The sequence below is a fragment of the Apteryx rowi genome, unplaced genomic scaffold (genome assembly GCF_003343035.1).
Source record: "Apteryx rowi isolate R43461 unplaced genomic scaffold, aptRow1 scaffold_403, whole genome shotgun sequence".
In the NCBI taxonomy this organism is placed as follows: Eukaryota; Metazoa; Chordata; class Aves; order Apterygiformes; family Apterygidae; genus Apteryx; species Apteryx rowi.
Window position 1 is genome coordinate 176128 of NW_020450562.1, and position 22108 is coordinate 198235.

Genomic DNA, 22108 nt, shown 5'->3' on the forward strand with positions numbered 1-22108 from the left:
AGATTTCTTTCACAGAAAGTCCGGTGCCGGGTGCACCACAGGAAGGCAGAAGCCCTGCAGTACAGTTCCCCTTATGAGAAGCTTCCTTCTCAGTCCCCAGTAATTAGGAGCTTGTTTAAAACATCCACTCTCAAGTTTGACCTATAGAGATCTTAATATTTTTTTGCTATTTTAATTTTGTGTGTAAAAAAGAAGTAATTATCCAAGCTGTTTTTGAATTCTTGCACGCTTTTGGTCTCAACAGTAACTCACAGACAGACCTGCTTGCCCCCCCTCAGTGTGCAGTGTGACACAGTATTTCCTTTACCAGTTTTAAGTGTTCCATGCTTTCAGGTTGGTTATGACTTAAAGACAAATAGCTATCTTCTTTAGATCATTTCATTTTATTCTTGACATTCAACTTCTTAACACACTGACTGACTTCTTAACACACTGACTGAACTAAGTGCTGACGTAAAAGTAATTTTCACGCTTCTCCCCCAGATTTTAATTTCAAGACTCTAGTTTTCAGAGAAGTTGCTAGTATTTTTGGACAATTAATCTTTTTGAACTACCTGTAAGTAATTTCACTCCTCCCTTCTTTCCACCCCCATCCCCAAGTAAGCAAACACCAAAAAGGATGATGAAAGTACTTATCTGGGAAGAGACAGTGGAGACAAGAAACAGAAGAACAGAAATAAGAAAGCAATAGAAAGAAAATCAATTACTTGCTGTCTAGGAAAATCTATTTGCAGCTTATGCTACTCTTCCAAACATTTTACAGTACAACTAAGTTAACATTTAAACACCTGTGCCCATTACATTTAAAAAGCAGTTAAAAGCAAAACATGTAATGGAGTTGTTCTTCCCTTATAGGTATGCATATTGATTTAGGTTTTTCCAAACTCCATCTCCCCCATTATTCACTATAACGATTCAGAACATCAGAGAGCACTAAATTTTCTTTCTGTAACAAGACAGCGTGTCACAGGTCTCTTTATGGCCAAAAAACCTTACCTAATCAACTGCTAAATGCTTAAAATGACTAGTGGCCCAGATACAAAAATTGATAATTAAAACCAAAAAGCAACACCTCCATGTTTTGAAAAGACTTGATTAAACATACAAAAAGCTTATTTTTCTGCTTCTCAGACAGTCAGAAATCCAGACATCGTTACAGATCCCTACTTGCAAAACTGTACTTGTCTGGAGAGTTTAAATGGTGAAATAGTATTGCATCATATAAAACAAATGCAAAAAAAAAAACCACAAACAAAAAAAACACTTATGCTCAAGAGCATATAGAAACTGTCTGTGATGTTCCCTGTACAACATAGACTATAAATAAACTATTAACCCCAATTCTTCCCAGAGAGAGGAGCAAACAGACAGTCACAAAACAGGCTTTCCTTAAGTTAAGATGGAAAAGGCCAGGGACAAATACTAAGTCTGTACTGATACTTGATAATTGTGATAATCTACTACCAGGCATACCTTACATGCTCTTTGCAGCAAAAAGAACTTGCCTGGCTTAGCAGAGAGGCTGTCCCTTATTACGCACACCAGCTGAGCCAAAACCTATGCAGTACTGTATGGAATAACAGAAGGATCATTTCAGGAATAGTCAAATAAATGCCACTTCATACTGCTTTACCACATCCAGATCTACTCTGCCAGTTGTTGTTTTTTTCCATTTAAAAAAAAAGTAAAGCAAGATCCACTGGGGAAAGGAAATAACTGACTTTAAATAAGCTAATATAATAAACATTAAACAATAACAAACATTTATTCCTACAGTGAAAATTAATGAAAAGGAAACTGGGACAGCTGCACAGTCCAAAATTGGCACTGATTTTCAGAGAAGGAATAGGATCCCTGAAACTATTACTAGATAGCTCAGGAATCCCTGGCAAGAAATCAAACAGTTTCTTAAAAAAAAAAAAATTGCTGTAATTTAACACAGTATTTATGACAGAGCAAAGTGACACAAGCTCACACTCCAGGCTGAAAACTGAGAGACACAAAACAAAAGCTACAATTTATTAATCTTCTCTTGGTCAGCCTGTCAGAAGCCCATCTTCCCCGAAAAAGCAAACTGGATGACTTGGTCATACACGAAATAACAGAGATTTTCATGATTATTTTCTTCAAATATTTAAATAATCAAATCAAAGTTCAAAATCCACCACCAAAGTATCAGATGGGAAAAGGTCTGTGCTAAAGGAGGCGAGGGGGAGGGCTTTTATTTGAATGGAAGAAAATTTTTTGTATTTGCTATGTAGTTATAAAATAAGCCACAATTAGGACAGAATCTCCCACAAGATTACTAATTACATTTCACAGAAGCCTAAAAGCGATCAATATCATTATGACAGCCATTAGATCACTATAAAGTGCAAATATCTCCTATTAGTAGAAGGAAAGCTCATCACATACATTATGAAATGACATGGAAGGAAGTAGAAGGAAAAGAATCTGAACAAAAAGCCCCCCACCCTATCAAGTGATCAATTCCAAATATTCTAATACCAGCTGGAGAGCCTTAAAGATAAGTAGAAACTATAACCTGCCACAAAACATAAGGTATCAAGGAATATCGGTCCAGTTTACCAAATAGCATGCAAGTTGGGGGGAGAATTTCATGTGTGTCAGCTTTCCTTGGGTGAGGTTTGTTGGTTTTTTTGAAACAGTGGAGAGTTTCCAACTGTAGCAATATCGTAGTTAATTCAATTTGTACATACATACGTGTGTGTGTGTGTGTGTGTGTGTGTGTGTGTGTGTCTCAGAGTAACACATTTTTTAATAATGGTAGCTTTTATATTCTTCAACCCTTGATTCCGCAATTCATTTTTATTCTAGGATGAAGTGTTTCAATTCCCTAAATTCAGCCCATCTTGTTTCAAGTCCAAAGTAATGCTCCATGATTTACATAAAAGCATTTCCACTGTACTAAGCAGCAAGCGACAGATACAGTGAGTGAGTTCCAGGTAACATTTAAATAGCTATACTAATTACACCACATGGAGGTAGTAGGAATATGAACCCCTACTCAAATCCTCAGAGTAATCACCCGGAACTTGAGGGAGAAAGAGAAGAAAAAAAATGGTATGAGCCAAAAGACCACATGGAAAAGAATCAGAAAGAAAACAAGAAAACCACCTATGTAAAGGAGGTAATCTCAGCCAATTAGACACCATACTGATCTTATCACAATGTGTTAGAGGTGAGTAGTAGTTAATAACTTCACAGATTTCCTCCAATCCTTTAACGAGGAAGGAATGGCAGTTTCTAAATCATTATTGCTCTGTCATCCTGGCCGCCTGCCAAGAACGCGGAACTTCAGGACACCTGTCAAATAACGCATTCTTACTGAAGGCGGACTCGTCTTTGCTCTTTTAAATCCATTTAAAAAAACAACAGTGTTCATAAAAAGCAATCAGATAAAAAACCACGATAAAATTAAAATTAGAAGTGGTTTCTTAAAGGACAATAAAGAGCCTTTGACAAAAAAAAAAAAGTTGCATCTCTGCTGAAGTAACTATATACATACTTTGAAGATCAACTACATGATGTAACAGACCTTTTTCCATCTCTAGCATCTGTGACATATAGTAATACATGTTGAAACAACTGGCCACCTGATGGACAATTGTGTGTAAGAGTCAGATCTAAAGCTTTTCTTAATCAAAGCTTTCTACAGGGGGTCTCACTCTAAGCACAGTTTTCTCATTGACTTTTCTTTAGCTCCAGGATGACTACTTTTAAAAGTGTGAAATACAAAATTTTGCATTGAACCAAAAAAGTACAATACGTATTAAAACATCAAGACAGATGAGCTATTACGATTTAAAGAAACCAGTATCTTTCTGAACAAATATAAAAATGATACTTGCCTAAGTTAAAAGATGCTAATTAAGCTGAATTCACTTTATCACAGTTATCTTTCTCCTGGCAACTGTTCTGAAGATTCAATTTCCTTGGATAAAAAAGTAGTTGTTCCTAGAGGTCTTCTATAACAGAAACCCTTCCTACCCAGGCATTTCAGGAAACCTGACCCTGTACTTCAGTAATGAAGCATTTTACACATTTCTACTTTTCCAATAACTTCACCAATCCAGTCAGTCAGGGAGTTTAAACTCACCAATTTCTGGTCCGTTTCATGAAGGCAGCAAGCAATTAGAAAGGTAGCATTAACTTAATAAAGCATGATCAATCTGACATGAACAGCTGAAAAACTGTTTGGCCTTGGCTATCTTTTCCTATCTCAGCAGGAACCAGAAATCACTGTTCATAAAAACTGCATGTTAACAGAGAACCACTCTTTTTAACCAGGGCTTACCAATCATCACTTTCCAAATTGTGGAAATTTCTCCAGGCTAACATGATCACCAAGAGTAACACAAGCTCAGATACAAATGACTGCAAGGGAATAATCCCTGCAGTAAGTTTAAGTGGCATTCCCTATATTTGATGAGCACTGCATTTCAGGTGGGGATGAGAACCACTTCCTTAAAAACAACAACAACAGCAAAAAAACCCACAGTACTTCTGGTTTTTTTCCAAGTCTTATTGTCAGTTAGAAGACACAAAAACAGAAATAAAAGACTAAACAAAAAGTAAAGGGAAGGGGATTTTTTTGTTTTGCTAAGCCAGGTGTTGAAATAGGATTTTATGGAGCAACTATTTTCAGTGGCTCAAAACAGCAAATATGCACAGTATTAAATTGTAGACCAGATATCAACATATAGAATCTAATCCTACTCCCTGAAACCTTATCCAGTAAGTTTGATAAAGGGCAGAGCCTGATGCTAAAGACAAGGCTACCACCAGCAACATCCCCTGCCTTATATTATGCATAACCACTGGAATGAAAGTAAGTGGAAAGAGCAAACAAAAAGCAAGCATTAAGTTAGGCTTTTGCATGCCTTTCAGCAACATATCATACTTTAAAATTTTGGGGGATTTATGTCATCCAACTTTGATACTGCCCTCTCCCTACTACAGAGGAAATTCAAACAATTAGCTTGGACCATATGTCTAACTTTTAGGCTGGCAGGGTTAGAAGCAAGGAAACCTATCTCAAGAGACCCACGTAAGGCATGTCTCGCCTTATTAAACTACATCTTATTTTCAAGGATCCTTTGTCCCAAGCACAGTTCTTTATTTTATCCAACAGAATCTCCTGTTTTCTTACAAGAATTGTATTGTACCTGCAGCAGTACAGACAAGCCACCTTCCACAGATAAAGGTCTTGAAAAAACTGTCTCAACTGTCTCATCTGTCTCATATTTCAATGCTGAAAATAGCATAAGCTGTTCATGCATGTCTTCTACATCAAGCCAATAAATCCTGGCACAAGTCCAATGAAAGGACATATATACAAGAGACCACAGGAACTAACCTATGGAGCAAAACCCACACTTCAAATACTCAAAGCAAAGATTTCTTAGGTTTGGAACTAAAATGGCCTGGTAAGACAAATATCACTGCTGAATTGTCCTCATCCTTCCAGTTTTCTTGACTTCAGAAGAAAAGCAGTAATCTTGCATCTGCTGGATCTAGCTGGATCTTGGTGATGAATCTGTACACGTATTACAGCAACTTCTAAACTGATGGCCATACAACAATTTTGGTTGGAAGGGACCTCTGGACATCACCTGGCCCAACATCCTGTTAAAAGAAGGGCTAAAGCTACAAAGTTTGATCAGGTTGCGAGGGCCTTGTCCAGTTGAGTTTTAAAAGTGCCAAGATATAGAGATATCAGAACCTATCTGGGCAACCAGTTCCAGTGTTTCGCCAGCCTCATTGTGAAAAATTTTTCCCTCATACTGATCTGAATTTCTCTAGCTCCAACCTGCATCTGGTGCCTCTTATTCCTTCACTGTGCACATCTGAGAAGACTCTTGCTCTGTCTTCTCAACAACATTCATTAGGTAATTGAAGATCACAATCAGATCTGTCCTTAATCTTTTCTTCTCCAAACTAAAGAAACCCAGTTCTCAGCCTCTCCTCATATGTCACAGTGGAATCATCATCATCCCTAAAGCATTACCTGAAAATGACAGATCTGGTAGGCTCAAAACTGTATTCATCCAAGAGAATAAAAAATAGATCATGTAATCATGGGTGGAGCAAAAAGCTTCTAATACAGTCTGTTTCAAGAGTGAGCTTTTGCACAGTGAGCAACATTCCCAGGAGATACGTGAAACTTTGCGATTATGAGACCAAGATGTCATATTTTTGAAGGACAGTATGAATATTTATTCAAGTCTCCTGGGAGATAGACACCTCACGTTAGATCATTTCTGTATACTCTTAGGACTAGTGCTTGAACAGGGAGATGATTTTTTTCCTCCAATTGAAAAGTTTCCAGTCTTTTTAAAACTTTATTAGTTCCTAGATTTCCCATGGCTTCTAGAATAGGACAATGTCCCATTTAAGACAACTGAGGGAGACCGTTCTCCTCCTGAAGAAGAACTTCTGTTAAGTCTCAAAAAATTACCTATTTTATGGCAAGCTACCAACGGACTAAGAAAATGTGTACTGCAAAGACTTGTAGTAATAACAAATCTGTAGGATGGAGAAAAACATAAGACAGTAGTTAGCATTCCAACTTGAACATCCTTTGGATTTGCTGAAGAAATTGAGAGAGACTTCTAACAATGGAAAAGTCTTCCAATCTTAATAGCGAGTATTGGAAAATGAACTTGTTTAAAAATAGAACCTAATCAGTTTACAAATGGTGTTGTGATATGTCTGCCTGCAAAAGCTGTCACCTTCATGATGCAGTGCCTGTGTTCCTACATCTGGGGAATCACTTTCTTTTATGAGGCATCTCTGTGCCAGTGTCTGAAGAACAGAACCACAAAAGGATCTGTCTTTTGAATCTCATAATCCCTGAAGTACTCTAGATAGGATTAAAGGATTTCTTCAGTTATGCTAAAGCCTGAGCATGGCAAACTCTCAGGGGACCTGCAAGATTCAAGTACATTCCCCAATATTTTACTGCATACCAGAGAGTCTTTCTTGTTACCACTGGATGTGGAAAGACACCACTACTCCTGATCCTGAGATACCAGCTCACCAACCGCCCCCCCAGCTTCTACCAGGGTACATACTGTTATTTTTCAGATACTCTGGAAAATGCACTGGGGAACCTCACTCTTTAAAGTTGCTTGGTTTTAGTTTAACTACAATTCTGAGCAAAGACTATCTTGTTACCCAAATCGTTGCAATACCACCCTCAATTCCAGCCAGGTTAAGATAAAATTCAAGCAAAACCTGTATCTTTGGGCAACAAAATACAAGACAGGAAGCTATAAAAAGATAAAAACAAAAGCATGGAAGAAAAAAGTCAAAACCACATTCATTCTATTAACACTAACTCTACAGTTTCACAGACAGGTATGAGCTAAAAAAAAGGGTGGTCATGCCTGACCCCTCATATCTCTCTGCCCCCAATTTCTGACCTCCTGTTTTCTACGAGCTCTAAGGGTATGCAGTGAGTCATTGAGTCATTGATCCAACAAAAATCAATTTGATTTTCCTCTAGACTTAGTTTTCAAGTCAGATCACCAGGCAGGTCCAACTCCCCATGTGGTCATGCAATTGCTATAACTCATCCAAGATCAGCACCAGGAAGCGAGAGGCACCACACCTCTGGTGATAGCACAATCTTAAAATTAGCTATTATGAAGAAGTCGTCTCTCGACTCATCTGACTGACTGTACATCTTGTGTCCAATCAATATTCCTAAACATTTTTCACTGAGCATACATTAAAGAAAACCTTTATCTGCAATTAAAAAAACCCAAACAAATAAAATAAAATTTCTCCTCCAGACAAATCTCCTTCTCACCCAGGATATTCTGGCCATTCTTCTTAACTAAAATGTTTCATTTCCTCTCTTTGGAGATGCAGAAGTCTTTATCAGACCAGATATCATCTCACTCACTTGACAAACAATAATAATATTTAATTTCAATGAATGTTGAGATCTTCCATAATTTTTCTATTCCTTTGCACTTAGTTTGCATGTTCAGATTGTAAGCAGCCTCTCCCTTGAAATGTATGTTCTATATCTTTTTGGATATTAGCATGCAGAATAACGTACATAGTTTTTTTACTGGCTCACAATTGCATACATAATAAATTTAACAACAGTGACAACTGATTTGACTCAAACACCTTCCATTTAGGGACACTGCAATAACTCAGCAACACTTCTCTTAACATTTCAGTCTGTCATTTTTATATTTAAAAGCAATTAAGAAATTCTTTGCCTAGGCTTTTGTCATCAAGTTGCACGTCTTCCAAAAACGTTAAATTGGTGTCACATTCCTTATGAAAACATAGATGGCATGCTTAGATGAGACTTTAGGAGGCTCCTTTCGCTCATCTCACTTTCCCCTTTCTCCCATGCTATAGCATGGGAGCAAGAAGGTGTGACAATTGCCCCATTCACATGACAGTTTTTCTACACTGTATAATGAGCACTTTAGTTACAATTAAGAGAAAGTAACTGATGATCAATTTCCCCAGATGAACAAGCTAAAAAAAAAGGGGGGGGCAGGCAGGGAGAGATGCCTGGATTTCTTTTCAGAAGCCAATTACAATGGATGGCCATTAACCTGCTTACCTACCCTTGTTTAATTTTTTTAAAATGAGCTCATCTTTCTCCACTTCAACTTTCTCCTCCCTCTTCCATTCTTTTCCCAGATTGCAGCTTTTATTCTTTCCTTTTGACTGTCAGGGCCTTAAACTAATTTTTAATTGAGAATGTATCTAAGGATCTGAATGAGGAAGCTGGAATCAACCCAATTGTCTTTTTCCCCCTTTTATTTTCCATACTGTAACATTGTATCTACCACTGAGCACTGCTGAAAATAGCAAAGGTGTGATTTTCCTTTTAGAAGCATACCTTAGCTTAGCTCTGCTACTACTTGGGCAAAAATCTGGAACAACGGAAAACAACTTAGAAGAAATGAAGTACCTGGAAAAAGCATCAGTTTTGAACAACAGCCGTTAGCAACCAAGCTGAGTACAGAAAAAATTCTCTCAGTGACTCCTCTGTGGTCCTGTAAGAAAATACTGCAGGAGAGGGCATCCCAAATTTGGGAAATCAGACAACTGACACTTCATCAAAAGACTTGTCTTTTAAAGAAGCTAGAAAGACATGACCTTACACTGCCTGCTGGTGCAGAGCTGGCTTGTTGTACAGCACCGACTCATCTTGTTTCCAGTTGTTAAATTACATTAAAAGGACAGCTAAAAATATATTAAATATTTTCCTATTACTTTTCCATGCAAGCAACTGCTGTAGTTACAACAGGAGCAATGTCCAGGCGAACTCTTACTAACTCTGAGGAGAAAAATAAATAAAGAGAAGCCTTCTAATTCATTCCAGATCAATAACATAATATTTGGATTCCAAAAACTCTAAAGAAACCTTTTGTTTAAAATAAAATTTATTGTTAAAACAAGAAACGATGTGTTTCTAATGATCAGAATTGGCAAATATTCATGTTTTTCAAAAAGGACAAACAGATCTGATGTATAGTTTTAACTGCCTCCCATTCTAATTTTTTGCCAATTTTTTTTCCTTTCAAAATACATTAAACTTTACCAGTCTACCTGTGATATAATACACTGAATTAAGACAAATTTCACACAGATATTCCTCATCTTCCCTTTTAGAGATTATCCACAACTGAAAAAAAAAATAAACAAGGAGGATGCATTTGAAAAAACATATAGTCAATCTTTAAAACACTTAGTGACAAAAATGAAAGTCTTAATTGATTAATGATCTCAAGGTCTCTATCGCCATCTAGTGAAAAATCACCACCATTACTACACTGTGCACATAAATTACCTCATTTACTGGAATCACACACACTAATTTCTCTGCAGGATCCAGCCTGCCTATGACCCGAGCTGTAAGACTTTGCAAAGTTTCTGCTGCATGTCTTAAGGTAAACCAAGGTCAGTCACCATCACATATCTCACTAAGGTTAACTAAAGAGATCTGAGCTCTTACGGGAAATGTTGTCAATGGCTTACGGATTTCACTCTCTATCCTAAAGCTATGTTCTGACATAAATGGCATCCTTTCTATATCGTATTTAATACTTCTCCCATTAAAATGAAGTAAACATGTTACACACCAGCACAGTTTTAAACAAATGACAATGTGTCATTTTACAAGAAGCGTAATGTGTCACATTACAAGAATTTTTAGTCAACATACGGAACTCCATAGCAGTTCCACTACTTTCAGTGCATTGCCATAACCAAACCTGCATCTCACGAACAGGAGTTACCGCCCACGAGAGGCAATATAGAGCACCCAGGATCACATGCTTTCAGTTCACTCTTCCTCCAACTTCAGTTAAGGGATTCTCAGTCACAAAGTTAGAAAGCAGACAATTCATAGAAGTTACCAAAACTCATTTTCTCTCAGCTACATTAAAGTTAACAATACAGTAATCTTCAATAAGAACTTCTTTAACTTGAAAAGTATATTCCCCGTTTTAATTTTTTTCTGCTAAGACTTATGATTGAGCTGTAATTGTGTCAGTATAAGAAAACATTCATTTCACTATTCATCCCATACAGTATTTTTCCCCCCTTAGACACCTACATCAGAGACATCTGCAAGCCTACCTGCATTTATTCAGATTTTCTCCACAACAATATTGCATACCACTTTTTTCTTTTTAAAATGTATTAATCATTGACCATCAGAAAAGCCTTATCAATTTATATTAACATTTTTCTGTAATAATTTTTTTTTAATCACCCTCTTCATACATAGAGACCAAATCTCCTGACACTTAACACTCATCTATTTTACATTAGCATTCAATGTTAAGTGGAAACCTATGAATGGAAAGATTAATGTAAGGAAGGTTTTAAAATACTATTTTTCTAGATAGAATATTCTAACTCACAAAACCAGATAACTGAACTGCTTTGTATCATCTTTTATGGCAAAAACTACTTAAGAAATGCAGAATAAAGCTATATCTGTTAACTGACTACCTGCCTAAGCACACAAGTTTTCAGAAAACAGCATATTCAATGTATTTCATCAGAATCTGTCATATTTACACAGAAGCACAAAATTACAGAAAAGTCTTAACATTTTTCAAGTTTTTCAAATGTTTGTTATCTCCACAGTATCCAGAGTAATGAGTACTAATCTACCCCAAATAATAAACTACACACGCAATCCAAAAGTATTTTCCCCCCTTACTACAAAGGCCAAAAGCTCAAGTATCCATACAATACCTAGTTTGTGACAGGTGTTCTATATGACTAAGGAAAATTTTCAAGTTTTAAACAAATTCACGACTTGTAGAATATTGCTAGAAAAATTACAATTTTAAACTTATAATCATGATCACAAGTTGCTTTTCATGCCAGCCTTGTAGATAAACACATCAGAATCTTACAAAAAAAGATACCACTTCCTTAAAGGAAATGTCAATACCTGAATTCACATGCACACATAACCCATTCACAGTTACTTTTTGAAGCTGGAAATGATTTCCTAGTTAAACACGTGTGTAAAGTTAAACATAGTGTCCAGGGAAATCCTGGGAGGACAGCAAATGGGGAGTTGCCTTTAGAGAACAGTTTATACGGGAAGACTTAGAAAAATAATGACACATTATCAGAAACAAAATGCCCCTATGCACATCAGCTGGAAGTTGTGAATGGACCTTTGCAACGTGCTCTAGGTGACCCTGCTTAAGCAGGGGGGTTGGACTAGGTGATCTCCAGAGGTCCCTTCCAACCTCAGCCATCCTGTGATTCTGTGTGACTCTGTGATCTTCAGTGCACTGGGTGCAAGGAGTGCTGCTCCTTTAAGTCACAGGGATTACATGCTTCTGAACACAGGAGTGAACTCATCCATCTCCCTGGTCAACTAAAAGATTAACAGGAGCCCACCATCCTGTCACATCCCTTCCCTGGATTTTTATAGCTTCCTTCTTGGTAGTCTCATTTATATAAGAACCAAAATGAAGCAGTAGGAAAACTGTGTTTTAAGACACTGTACATCAGTGGTATGTTTTGGATCTGAAATCGTTATTTTTTCCATTGGGACCAAACTGATGTGGCCTGCATTCAACTGCTATCCTAAACAACAGGAAAAGTATTTTTGCCTATATAGTTAACAGAATCTCAAAAATAAAATCTGGCCTCTTGAGGCCAATGCAAAGCTTCATTTTATGGAACAAAGAGTTTCAGAAAAATAAAGCCTTGATATATAAATCACTGATGTCAAGTAACTAGCCCTGTCACCAAGTTAAGAGTTCTAGGAAACTCAACATATCAGGGCAAAGGACAGACTGGCTGAAGACAAGTACATCCAAAGCTGAAGCATACTGCAGAATTGAAGACTAAACCATGAAGCAGAACTAGAAATTCATGGAAAACATGAAAGCAGCCTTGATTTTTTGTCACCATAATCTGGTCTATTGAAACTAAGCAGTTTAATTCAGAATAAAGCCCAAGCTGGAGCTTCAGCTTGTTTTATTTTCTGAGATATTTATCTGATCTTTTTCCAGACACCAGTTTCTTTTCTCCATCTTTTGCAGCATAAGAAAGACAAAAACTACAGTTCAAAAACCAAAAGCAGGTTCAAAAATGAGTGAAGACCATTCTCCTATTCAATGAAAATGCAGGAAGCTTAAATTCACCATTTCTACACTTGTTCATAACCTATTTAGTGACTTACCTCTCTCCCTTTATGCGTCACCAAAGCAGCCAAAGGTTTGGCATAGAATCTGCTGTAGGAAAATCCCAGGCAGCCATACATACTGTTAGCAGTGAGTTTCAAAGCTTTCTGTCTGATATCATACTGAAAAGAAACATAACCAGCAAAAGTGATACAACCATAACCAACAGAGAACAGAACTTAATGTTCACAATTACTTTCATAGCTCTTTATATAGCCTGGAGCAGTGATGGGCTACAAGTAAAGCATATTACAATCACTACTCACTATTAATCATCCCTATTCTGCAAGGCTGATCAGTGCACTTAGGGGAGTGGGAGGAAAAATCAAAGGAGTTCTATAAAACACACCTGTAAATAAAGGTCAGGATTTAAATCTGGCTGTTTCATTAACTGCTTAACTTGGCGCCTTCTCTCCACCAGTTTCCTGATTTCTTTAGGCAAAACTCCCATTTCCAGAGATGGGTCTGGAAGCTCTGGAATTTCTTCCTCTTCTTCAACCTGTCAAACAATCACCAATAAGTTTTTTTTTTTTCTGCTTGAAGGATACATTTTAAAAGTGTTTAGTGAAAAGCTTGAATTAAAAAACAAAACAAACAACAACAAACAGCTTGCATTTACTTCTGCAAAATACCCAAAGGACAGTTTAAAACAACAGGCATGAGCGAGTTTTTTTGTGGTCTTTAACTACATTACTTAGTCTCTGCTTAAGCAGGCCCAGAGTACCTTTTGAATTTAAGGCCCCTTCCCAGTTCAGCTTCCCAATATCACATATGGACCTCAAATCATATCATTCAAAAGCACATCAGTGTCACTGAAGAAAGAAAAGGTAAGATAATGGCTGGATAGGTTATAAAGCTTAAAGAGCTGCATCTGGAGTGACATGTGGACTTTACATTGGCATTCAACAAAACACTTTTTATTTAAGAGAATAAAACATCACTGGACGGATGTCCTATTACCTAGAAAGGTTTCTTAGGAATAGGTGAGATCTATGAAGTCTAGCCCCACCATTTCTTCCTCCACACCCCATTCTCCTCCCCCACCTTTACCAGGCAAAGGAGAAGACAACGCAGCACTGTCTCTTCCCACAAACAGCTCCTGCAGATCTGGGAGGTGTGCGGGTGGAGGAAGGCAGAGAGTCTGGCAGAGCTGAGCGTCTGCTCCCAGACTCTTCCTCCCACTCCCACACACCTAACCTGCAGCACTACCTCTCACCGCACAGATGCGGCATCTCACCCTCACTGAGGCACAGAATTGAAAGGTCCCATGAAAAACCTGGTGGAACTGATACTTGGAATAAGACAATTGATAAAAGGAAAACAGAGTAACAATAGAATGAAAACCCCACCCCAAGCAACTCTGAGTATAGCAAAACAACAATCTAATAGAAGGCGCATTTTGTCCTTTTAGCATAACTGAAAAAATAGTTGCTCAGCAAAAATGGAAAGAAATTTCAAGCATAAAGGAGAAAAAAAAACAACAACCAACAAACAAAAAAACAGAACAACAGAGAGACTATAGGTAGGCAAGTTTAGGAAGCAGTTTGGGAAGAACCATAACAAGAAATGACAGCAAAACCTAAGTAAATATAGTGTCATGGTAGAAGTTAAAATTAGCTGCCTCAGCTTGAAACACATTTAAGAAAGAGAGATAAATCTACAGAAAGTTTGGAGGTACTAAATGAAAGAGCTCCACATACTTTTTTCCTCATTTCTGCTGTGGCACTGATATTTTAGTTATAATGGCACAACTACTGATGGGAGAACAGACTAATTCCAACCAGTGAGCTGATCCCAGTTAAAAATAAAAGCCTCAAGTTTAACCTTTAGACCTGAACAGCTCACTGCTTCAGTTTACAGCACAGCTCTGCCAAGAACACTGCCACCACAGCTCAGGAAGTAAGAACGAGCAGCCAAGGGCAGACTGTGGCCAACACAGCTGCTGAGAAAGAGGCACATGGAACTACACCTTGAGGAGGTTTTGCAGTCATATTTAGTACAGCACGAATTTCAGTGAAGCTGCTCCTGCAGCTGACATAGTCACAGAATCACTCCCTGTGTGCCTGCCCTCCCTCCCCCCAGTTTCTCTGGTGTCTAACAAGGGTTGAGCTTATACTGCATTCTTGCCCCAAGCAGAAGCACAAGACAAGTGTCTCTCCTTCATTCAGGTATCTAYTTGCATGAAATCTGTAGCAACTTAACTTTGAGAAGCCTCAATCAAGGTAGGATGAAATTGGTCAAAGGGCTCAAAAATTGCTAGGAGGATCTAGGGGAGAAGAGGACCAACACAGCCTGATTACAAATCTTGTTTCATTAGGAAAACAAGCTAGAAAACAACAGATTTTGCTTAGATGGGAGAGAACTTACTAACATTCTAAAAGAGTATTACTGAAAGGAAGAAGACAGACAGATGCAACATTCAAAAAACTCCAAACCAAAACTCCCTATATACACTTTTTAAACAAGAATCACTTTTTGTAACAGTGTGAGAGGAAAAATGAAATCAAAACAGCCAAAAATAACAATTTTTTTGAAAAGTTGATTCGCAGAAAATACACTGAAGTTACACAGTGTAACTCAAATCACAAGTTAAAGCACACAAACCTCTGCCCTCTTCTGTGCTTCTGATGACATTCTCTGCACTGTGGTAAAGCAGATGTTAAACTCCTGGATAATTGATGGGTACAAGCTGTTGAAGTCGAGAAGCAAAATAAACTTGTCATAAAAACCTGAAACAGAGTTTAGAACAGAAGGCATGATTACTCAGTCTAAGGACTGGATCCAACTCCACAATTAATATAGCATATTGAAAAAAAAATGCAAACATTAGAAACAATTTAATTATTTGGCTGCATTTGTGGTGCAAGAGAAGACTTCACACAAAGATGCAGGAGACATGAGACAGGACCATGAGATTTGTTAACTCTCATCTAGGAAAGACAGGACCTTTCTACAGGAATGGACCTGGATCAAACCAAAGTCTTGTCAGTTCAAATCACATGCTTACAGGTTAGAGAAATAGCTTGATTTCAGAGACCAGATTTCATTTAAATGACAGAAATACACCATACAATATTTCCAGCATCTAAATCCCTTAAATAGCTGTTGAGATGTATCACTACCCATTACAGAGACATGTCAGAAGTGGAACGATCCAACCCCATTAACTCATCAGAGTTGAACAGATAGCTTCTGTGTTACTATAGGACACTTGTACAGTTTTCCCCACATAGAGGAGAAACTGAAAGAAAACTTACGTGTCCATTAGAAAATTATACACAGATATACAGTCCTGATTCCTTTCAAGACCTTACCCAGCTAAGAAGAAACTTCCCAAGAATAAATAATTCCACAATGTTGGGCATTTTCTTGTGTGTGTGTAAAAAAAAAAAAAAAAAGGCCACACAAGATATATACACTGCCCATTGCAATCTTCTGCATTCATATAACCTACCTGTTTCTGACTTCATAGAAGAAAGGAAATCGCCACATCTTACCGACTTTGGGATCCAAGACTAATCCCCCAGCATATGCTGCTTTCTTTTTCCCTATCTTTGATTTATTCTGATCTTCAAAATCTTCATCTTCATCCACCTACATTTGGCATTTAAAAAAATCATTATCTAGTCTATACTGTTGGGGGAGATATTTTTGGCAAATAAGATATGAAATTGGGAGTTTCTTCTAAAATAGATGCAAAACATGGCATTTTCATCACAATCCTCACTATCGCTCTGTACATCTCAAAACAGCATTCAAAACTACTCCTATGGGAACAAACTGATCACAAGAGACTACAAAGACTTAAAGGAACTGTCATCACTGAACAGAGCACTAGGCTACATTTTCCTCACTGGCTGTAAAAGTCAACACACAGGGGGAAAAAAAAAAAATCTACTCATAAGTTGTTACTGTCTAAAGAAGATCAAAATGTAGTTTAGGAAATACAATGGGTGGGCCTTTGTTAAACAAACAGAAACATTATTGCAAATCTAAAGTGTACTTTGTTTTGTTCCAGCAAGAAGTTTTTCTCTATGAGTTCAATGTTATTCTAAATCATTTAAAATCCAAGCACTGCTTTAATGTGTCAATACAATCAACAGACTTTACTGCTTTGGAATCTGCTGTTAAACTTGCTTAAAGGTAAAACTAAAAAGCAAAAATAGCACAATAAATTTTAAATTTAAAATTTTCTGTTTACAAACAAACATACTCATGTTTCTATAAATATATTTACATTGGCATTACCTAAAAGGCTTTTTTTTTTAATTCCCTTGGATATTTTTATCCACATACTCAAATAATCTACCTTACAACTTATACTTAAATTACTGTCTATCAATGAAATATTTTTTCTTAATTCTAGGACAAATGTGCATCAATTAAGCCATACAGTCTGCCTTATTTTCCTACAGGGCCATGTACTTCACTCATTTCAATATTAAATTAAAGAGCAATGAAGTTTTTGTAAATTTGAAGGTGATACAGTGTCCCTTTAAACTATACATTTCTCCTTCATCAGCTTAGCAAAAAACCTTTACTGAATTAATCATAAGCTGTAACATTAAGTTGTATCTAATACTGGCTATGTTTCCATGCTCTCACAGAATAGTAATACTCAGAGGATAGAAAAATATTTTTTAATAAAAATTCTTAAAGAGAGATATTTTTAAAAACTCTGGACCCACCAGCTTCTGCAGAGGCTTTTTAAAAACTTGTTTGTCTGGCACTATATAGTCTTTTTCATGAAATGCATGAAGCAGCAAGAACTCATTTCGTTCAGATCGTCCACCCATCATTGTCCTTGACTATAGAGAGGGGAGGAAAAAAAAGAATTCAAAGCAAAGTACAGAAACTAAATGCTGACATGCAAAAATAGACAAAGACATGTCTTGCAACTATCTGCAAGCTCATTTAGCATTACTATTTTTCTTTTGTTTCATTAGCATGCATGGCATCCAATTGTCATTTTAATGGATTTTACATCACTCACACTCTTAACAGCAAAATTTACAGGATCATATATTCTAGATTAGTGTTTGTAAATTAAAACTAACAGTTGAACACAGAAAATACAGAACTGTTTCGTGTGACAATGGAGTGAGAAAAAAAGTAATAAAAAAAAAAAAAGTACCATAACATTCCCAGAGATGTTTGTGATCTGAAGGGCTAGTGGCAGAACATTCAGCTCACACATGATCTGCAGAATGAACTTGGCATCTGTCCAGGTGTTTTCCAGCATGAACATTAAGTGAGGAGAATCACTGGGAAAAGAAGGGGAATGGCCTATTAAAGTAAAATCAAGTTCCTATGTACTCTGTAGTAGATCAGACCTATATTTTGTACTGAAATCATGTGGTATCCATAGTACACAGGTGCTGAATTACACAGCAAGCTCTTTTGATTGCAAAAAACAAGTCTGTATATCCTATCAGTGTATCTTAAGCAACACTCTCACAAATCAGTTTGCTTTGCACATAGTAAGCCATCACCCACCAGCATCAGTGCTGTTAGGAATAGTTAGCAATATAAAAAAAAATATTAAGAAAATGTTTTATTTTTCACATACCAGTGTGTTAAGTCAGTATTTCCATGATAAATCAAATAGAAAAGCAAAATTATACAGCAGGAAGCTAAATAGCTCCTCCACTTTCCAGTGAAGAATTAAAAACGTAAGTCAGCAACATACCTGTACATATTTCGAATTTCCTCGGGTAGAATTGTTACCCTCTCTGTTTTCAGAATCTGATGAACCAGTTCAGACAAATGGTAACTCTTGCAACGAATTAATTCTTTAGCCGAAATTTCTACATCGCAGATCATTCGACCACAAGCAGCATTCCTTTCAGCAAACCCTCCTCGACCCTTAAGCATATCACACAAGGAGAGAAAAACAAACAAGCAACACAACATATAAACATTAACAAAGAGCGTACATCCAAAATATATGCTTATCAGACTCATTCAAGTTCATTTGGAATCTTCTATTGAAATACACAGGCCTTATAATTATTCCCTAAAGGAATTCAGGGTATATTTCAGTACAAAATGTGGATGTGAAGCAGCAGATACCTAACACTCATTACTAGCTAGATCTCTAGATCTTAGATCTGAAACTGTCACTTTTTTTTTTTTTTTTTTTTTTTTTTTTAAGTAAAATAGTCCAAATGAAAATGTGCATGAATTTTTTTTTCCTCTGAGGATATTTTTTGTACTAACAGCAGGACCAGAGAGTCACAGAACAACCATACAAAATTACTCATCTTGAAGTCTAGGAAGGACAGGAGCAGACATGAACACAGCCAGGTTCTGTACTTCGCTACACCAAGCCTTACATATTGTCCCCTGAACAAGTACATACCAAGAACTACAGAATTATTAACTTAGCAGCTCTCTATGGGATGATTCACCAATCAATCTAAATTACATTTGCTCATTTTACAGTTATAGCAGACAAAGACAGTTACAGTAAAGACTATTGCAATTAATCTGTCATTATCATCACCTAGCTGAGATATGTAAACTAAATTAGCCTAACCTGAAAATTAGTTTAGCTTATTACTGTAATAAAAGTCATATAAACACTAATCATTTCTGATCTGGGACACATGAAATCCAGCATGACCAACAGTCAAAATACATCAGAGTCACATTTACAATTCTTCAGCAAAACTAATTCATTTTTAATCATACGCCACATAAAGGGTCTTAAAAGACTTGAGCAATCTTATTACCCCAAGCTTTGGCATATTGGACCTCCTCAGTCGACCTATCTTGGACCAGTGCGGGACTTTGCACACATTAATTCTTTGGAGCAGCACTTCCAGATCAAATCCATAAATATTATGACCCTTGTGGCAGAAAAAAACAACAAAAAAGGTTACAACAAATGCAAATTAAAGACTTATTTTCACACACTTCCTATTCCTTTGCCCCTTGTGTTTTTTTCATCTAATTGATGGCATTATCTCTCTCACAGAAAGCATTTTCTTAGAGTACAGTACTCATTAGTCTTAACATTAACAATGCTGTTCAGCAGAATACCAAAATCAGCTCTATAACTAGCTCACAGTATATGCATCATTCAGCTTTATGCTTTGAAACTAAACAGATTCAAAGTTTTCTAGAAAAAATACACATTTTTATATAGCATATAAGGTCATGTTCAAGTAATTCCTTTTCCCTCCATCTATAAAAGTCTTTGCGCTGACATGAAAATGATATCCTTTTATTTCCTTTAAATCCTTTGATACTACACCAGGCACAGCCGTTAAATCTGGACAGGAAGACATTGCTATCAGTTTTTACATGTCAGAGTACCCCAGCAGTATTTGCAAAGTTTCAGCTGTGCTAAGGAAATTGGTGACACTGGCCCGCAACCTCAGTGGAAAGCAAAATGCTACCCTGATCAACAAGTGTGGACCTGCCGGTCACCATGAACTGCGAGTTCGCCTTTCAGATATATTTGCGTAGCACAGTGCTATAGCAGAACCTCCTTGAAATCATCAGAAGTCCTACAGACGTAGCAGAGGGGTCCTCTACCTAGACTGACGTATCCTCTTTTCAAGGGCACTAATTAAACCAGGTGCAAATTAAACTACACTAGCACATCTCTACTGGTTTTAGGATCAGGACTCTCACACCCCTACTACTCAACTACTGGCATCCCAAATTGGTTGCAGTGTTTCTTTCCACAGCCGCAAGGAAGGTCAGCTCACAGGGCGAATACCGGTTACCAGCCACAGCAAGCTGCGCACATCAGGAATCTGATTGCTAACTTCACCCCATTCTCACCATTTGTTTTAAATTGTATATGTATTCACCTATACAAGAATAAGAAGTTGTCTATAACCAACCTCAAATCATTTTAAATTGTCTTCAAAATTTTACTAAATGAAATTCAGAAACATACATTAATTAAACACAACAAAAAAGAAAATGAGTAATTATAATAAATCTTCAGCTGCCCCACAGATCCCATGGATCTGTATAGGTTATCATTATGATTTATGGCATAAAAACAATTTAAATGGCAATAAGATTTATATGAACATCTGAACTGAAACAGACTTAAGTATACCAAGAGTTGACATTTTCACAGAAAATCGCAGGGGACTTTTTGTTTTGTTTTCTCTTTCTGAGTTAAGGAAAAAAAAACGTATTTCAGATATTATAGAAATACTGCCTATTTCAGACATTATGGGAAATAATAGGATGTATAAAATGCTCTCAGGGAAAATTCTGTATCCTCTGTGAATGGAAGTGTACCTGCTGTCTTATAAGCAAATTCAATTCATCAGACAGTCTAAGATAAACATAAAAAACTATAAGGGGCTAAAAGAAAAAGAACGAAGCTGACCAACTGACAACATGCTTTAATTTAACTCTCAGAGTCTCAGAACTACTCACCACAACCACATCTGGGTCAATTTTATGAATCTTCGCAAGGAAAAATCCCAGCAGGGTTCTCTCTGTCGCAGCAATTTCTACTTTAGCATTCTAAAAGGAGCAAGAGAGCACCTGATTTCAACGATCCAATAAGTTTAAAATGGAAACATCTTCTCCCCTACTAGTTACAAGACAATAATAAAGCACCACAGTTTTCCTTTTCCTTCTATAATTCAAAGCTTTTTGTTCTCACTTGCATAGACGTAGAAAGCTTTTCTCAGAGGCTTTTTTTGCCATTCTGCTTTTGTATGCAGGTATCTAGTGATACTGTAAGAGCCTCCTAAGAATCAAGCACACCAGGAAAATGCTACATGTACAACCTTCACTCACAGGCTTTAGATCATACAGAAACACAGAGGAAGAACAAAATAGGTTACTTTATTATTCTGCCAGCCTTTCCAGCACTTTTCAGATAGGGCTCTCTTAAATTTTGACAGACTTTACTGTCCAAGAAAAAGAGAAACAAATTCACCCAGTTTACTCTGAGTACACAGCCAAGTATAATGAAAACAAATCACAATTTTAACTTCATTGCAAAGCCTTGCCAACTCTCCTGTCTAACACTCCATCTATTTTATGAGTACAACTAGCAGTAGTACTAAATCACACAGAGCCACATGAGCTCTGTTTTCACAAGCAGCTCAATAAATACCTGGATTTAGATTTGCAGAGTGGAAAGCTAACGAACTAATCATGCCATGCCTTTGAACAGCTCTCTTACACAACTCACCCAAAACAATACAAAATCCATATTTTAAAAGGTATGATAATCAGAAGGCTAGGAAAATGAAATTACCTTCTTTTTAATAGCTTCTTTGAAGTCATAAGGAAAAATGCAATCATTCGGTTTGGAAACAACTGTAAGAGAAATTATATATTTTTTTAAATGTTCTTAACTGTCCCCTCCACAGGCATCCATTCACAACAAAGGGAGC

The 22108-nt window shown here is 36.9% G+C and overlaps 1 protein-coding gene and 1 non-coding gene across 4 annotated transcripts in view; both read right to left on the reverse strand.

The window, feature by feature from the left end:
* The window catches only part of POLA1 (DNA polymerase alpha 1, catalytic subunit), a 214074-nt gene that overhangs the window by 167531 nt on the left and 24435 nt on the right, over nt 1-22108 (reverse strand). For all 3 annotated transcript variants that reach the window (XM_026075443.1, XM_026075441.1, XM_026075444.1), the window contains exons 16-25: nt 21970-22031; nt 21135-21224; nt 19460-19576; nt 18415-18590; nt 17860-17989; nt 17414-17533; nt 16223-16319; nt 15330-15454; nt 13075-13224; nt 12725-12847 (exon numbers count right to left, since the gene is read on the reverse strand). In XM_026075443.1, the coding sequence (XP_025931228.1) occupies nt 12725-12847; nt 13075-13224; nt 15330-15454; nt 16223-16319; nt 17414-17533; nt 17860-17989; nt 18415-18590; nt 19460-19576; nt 21135-21224; nt 21970-22031 (1190 nt within the window). The remainder of the gene's footprint in view (nt 1-12724; nt 12848-13074; nt 13225-15329; nt 15455-16222; nt 16320-17413; nt 17534-17859; nt 17990-18414; nt 18591-19459; nt 19577-21134; nt 21225-21969; nt 22032-22108) is intronic.
* LOC112970736 lies at nt 15859-15989 on the reverse strand. Its single transcript, XR_003255147.1, has one exon.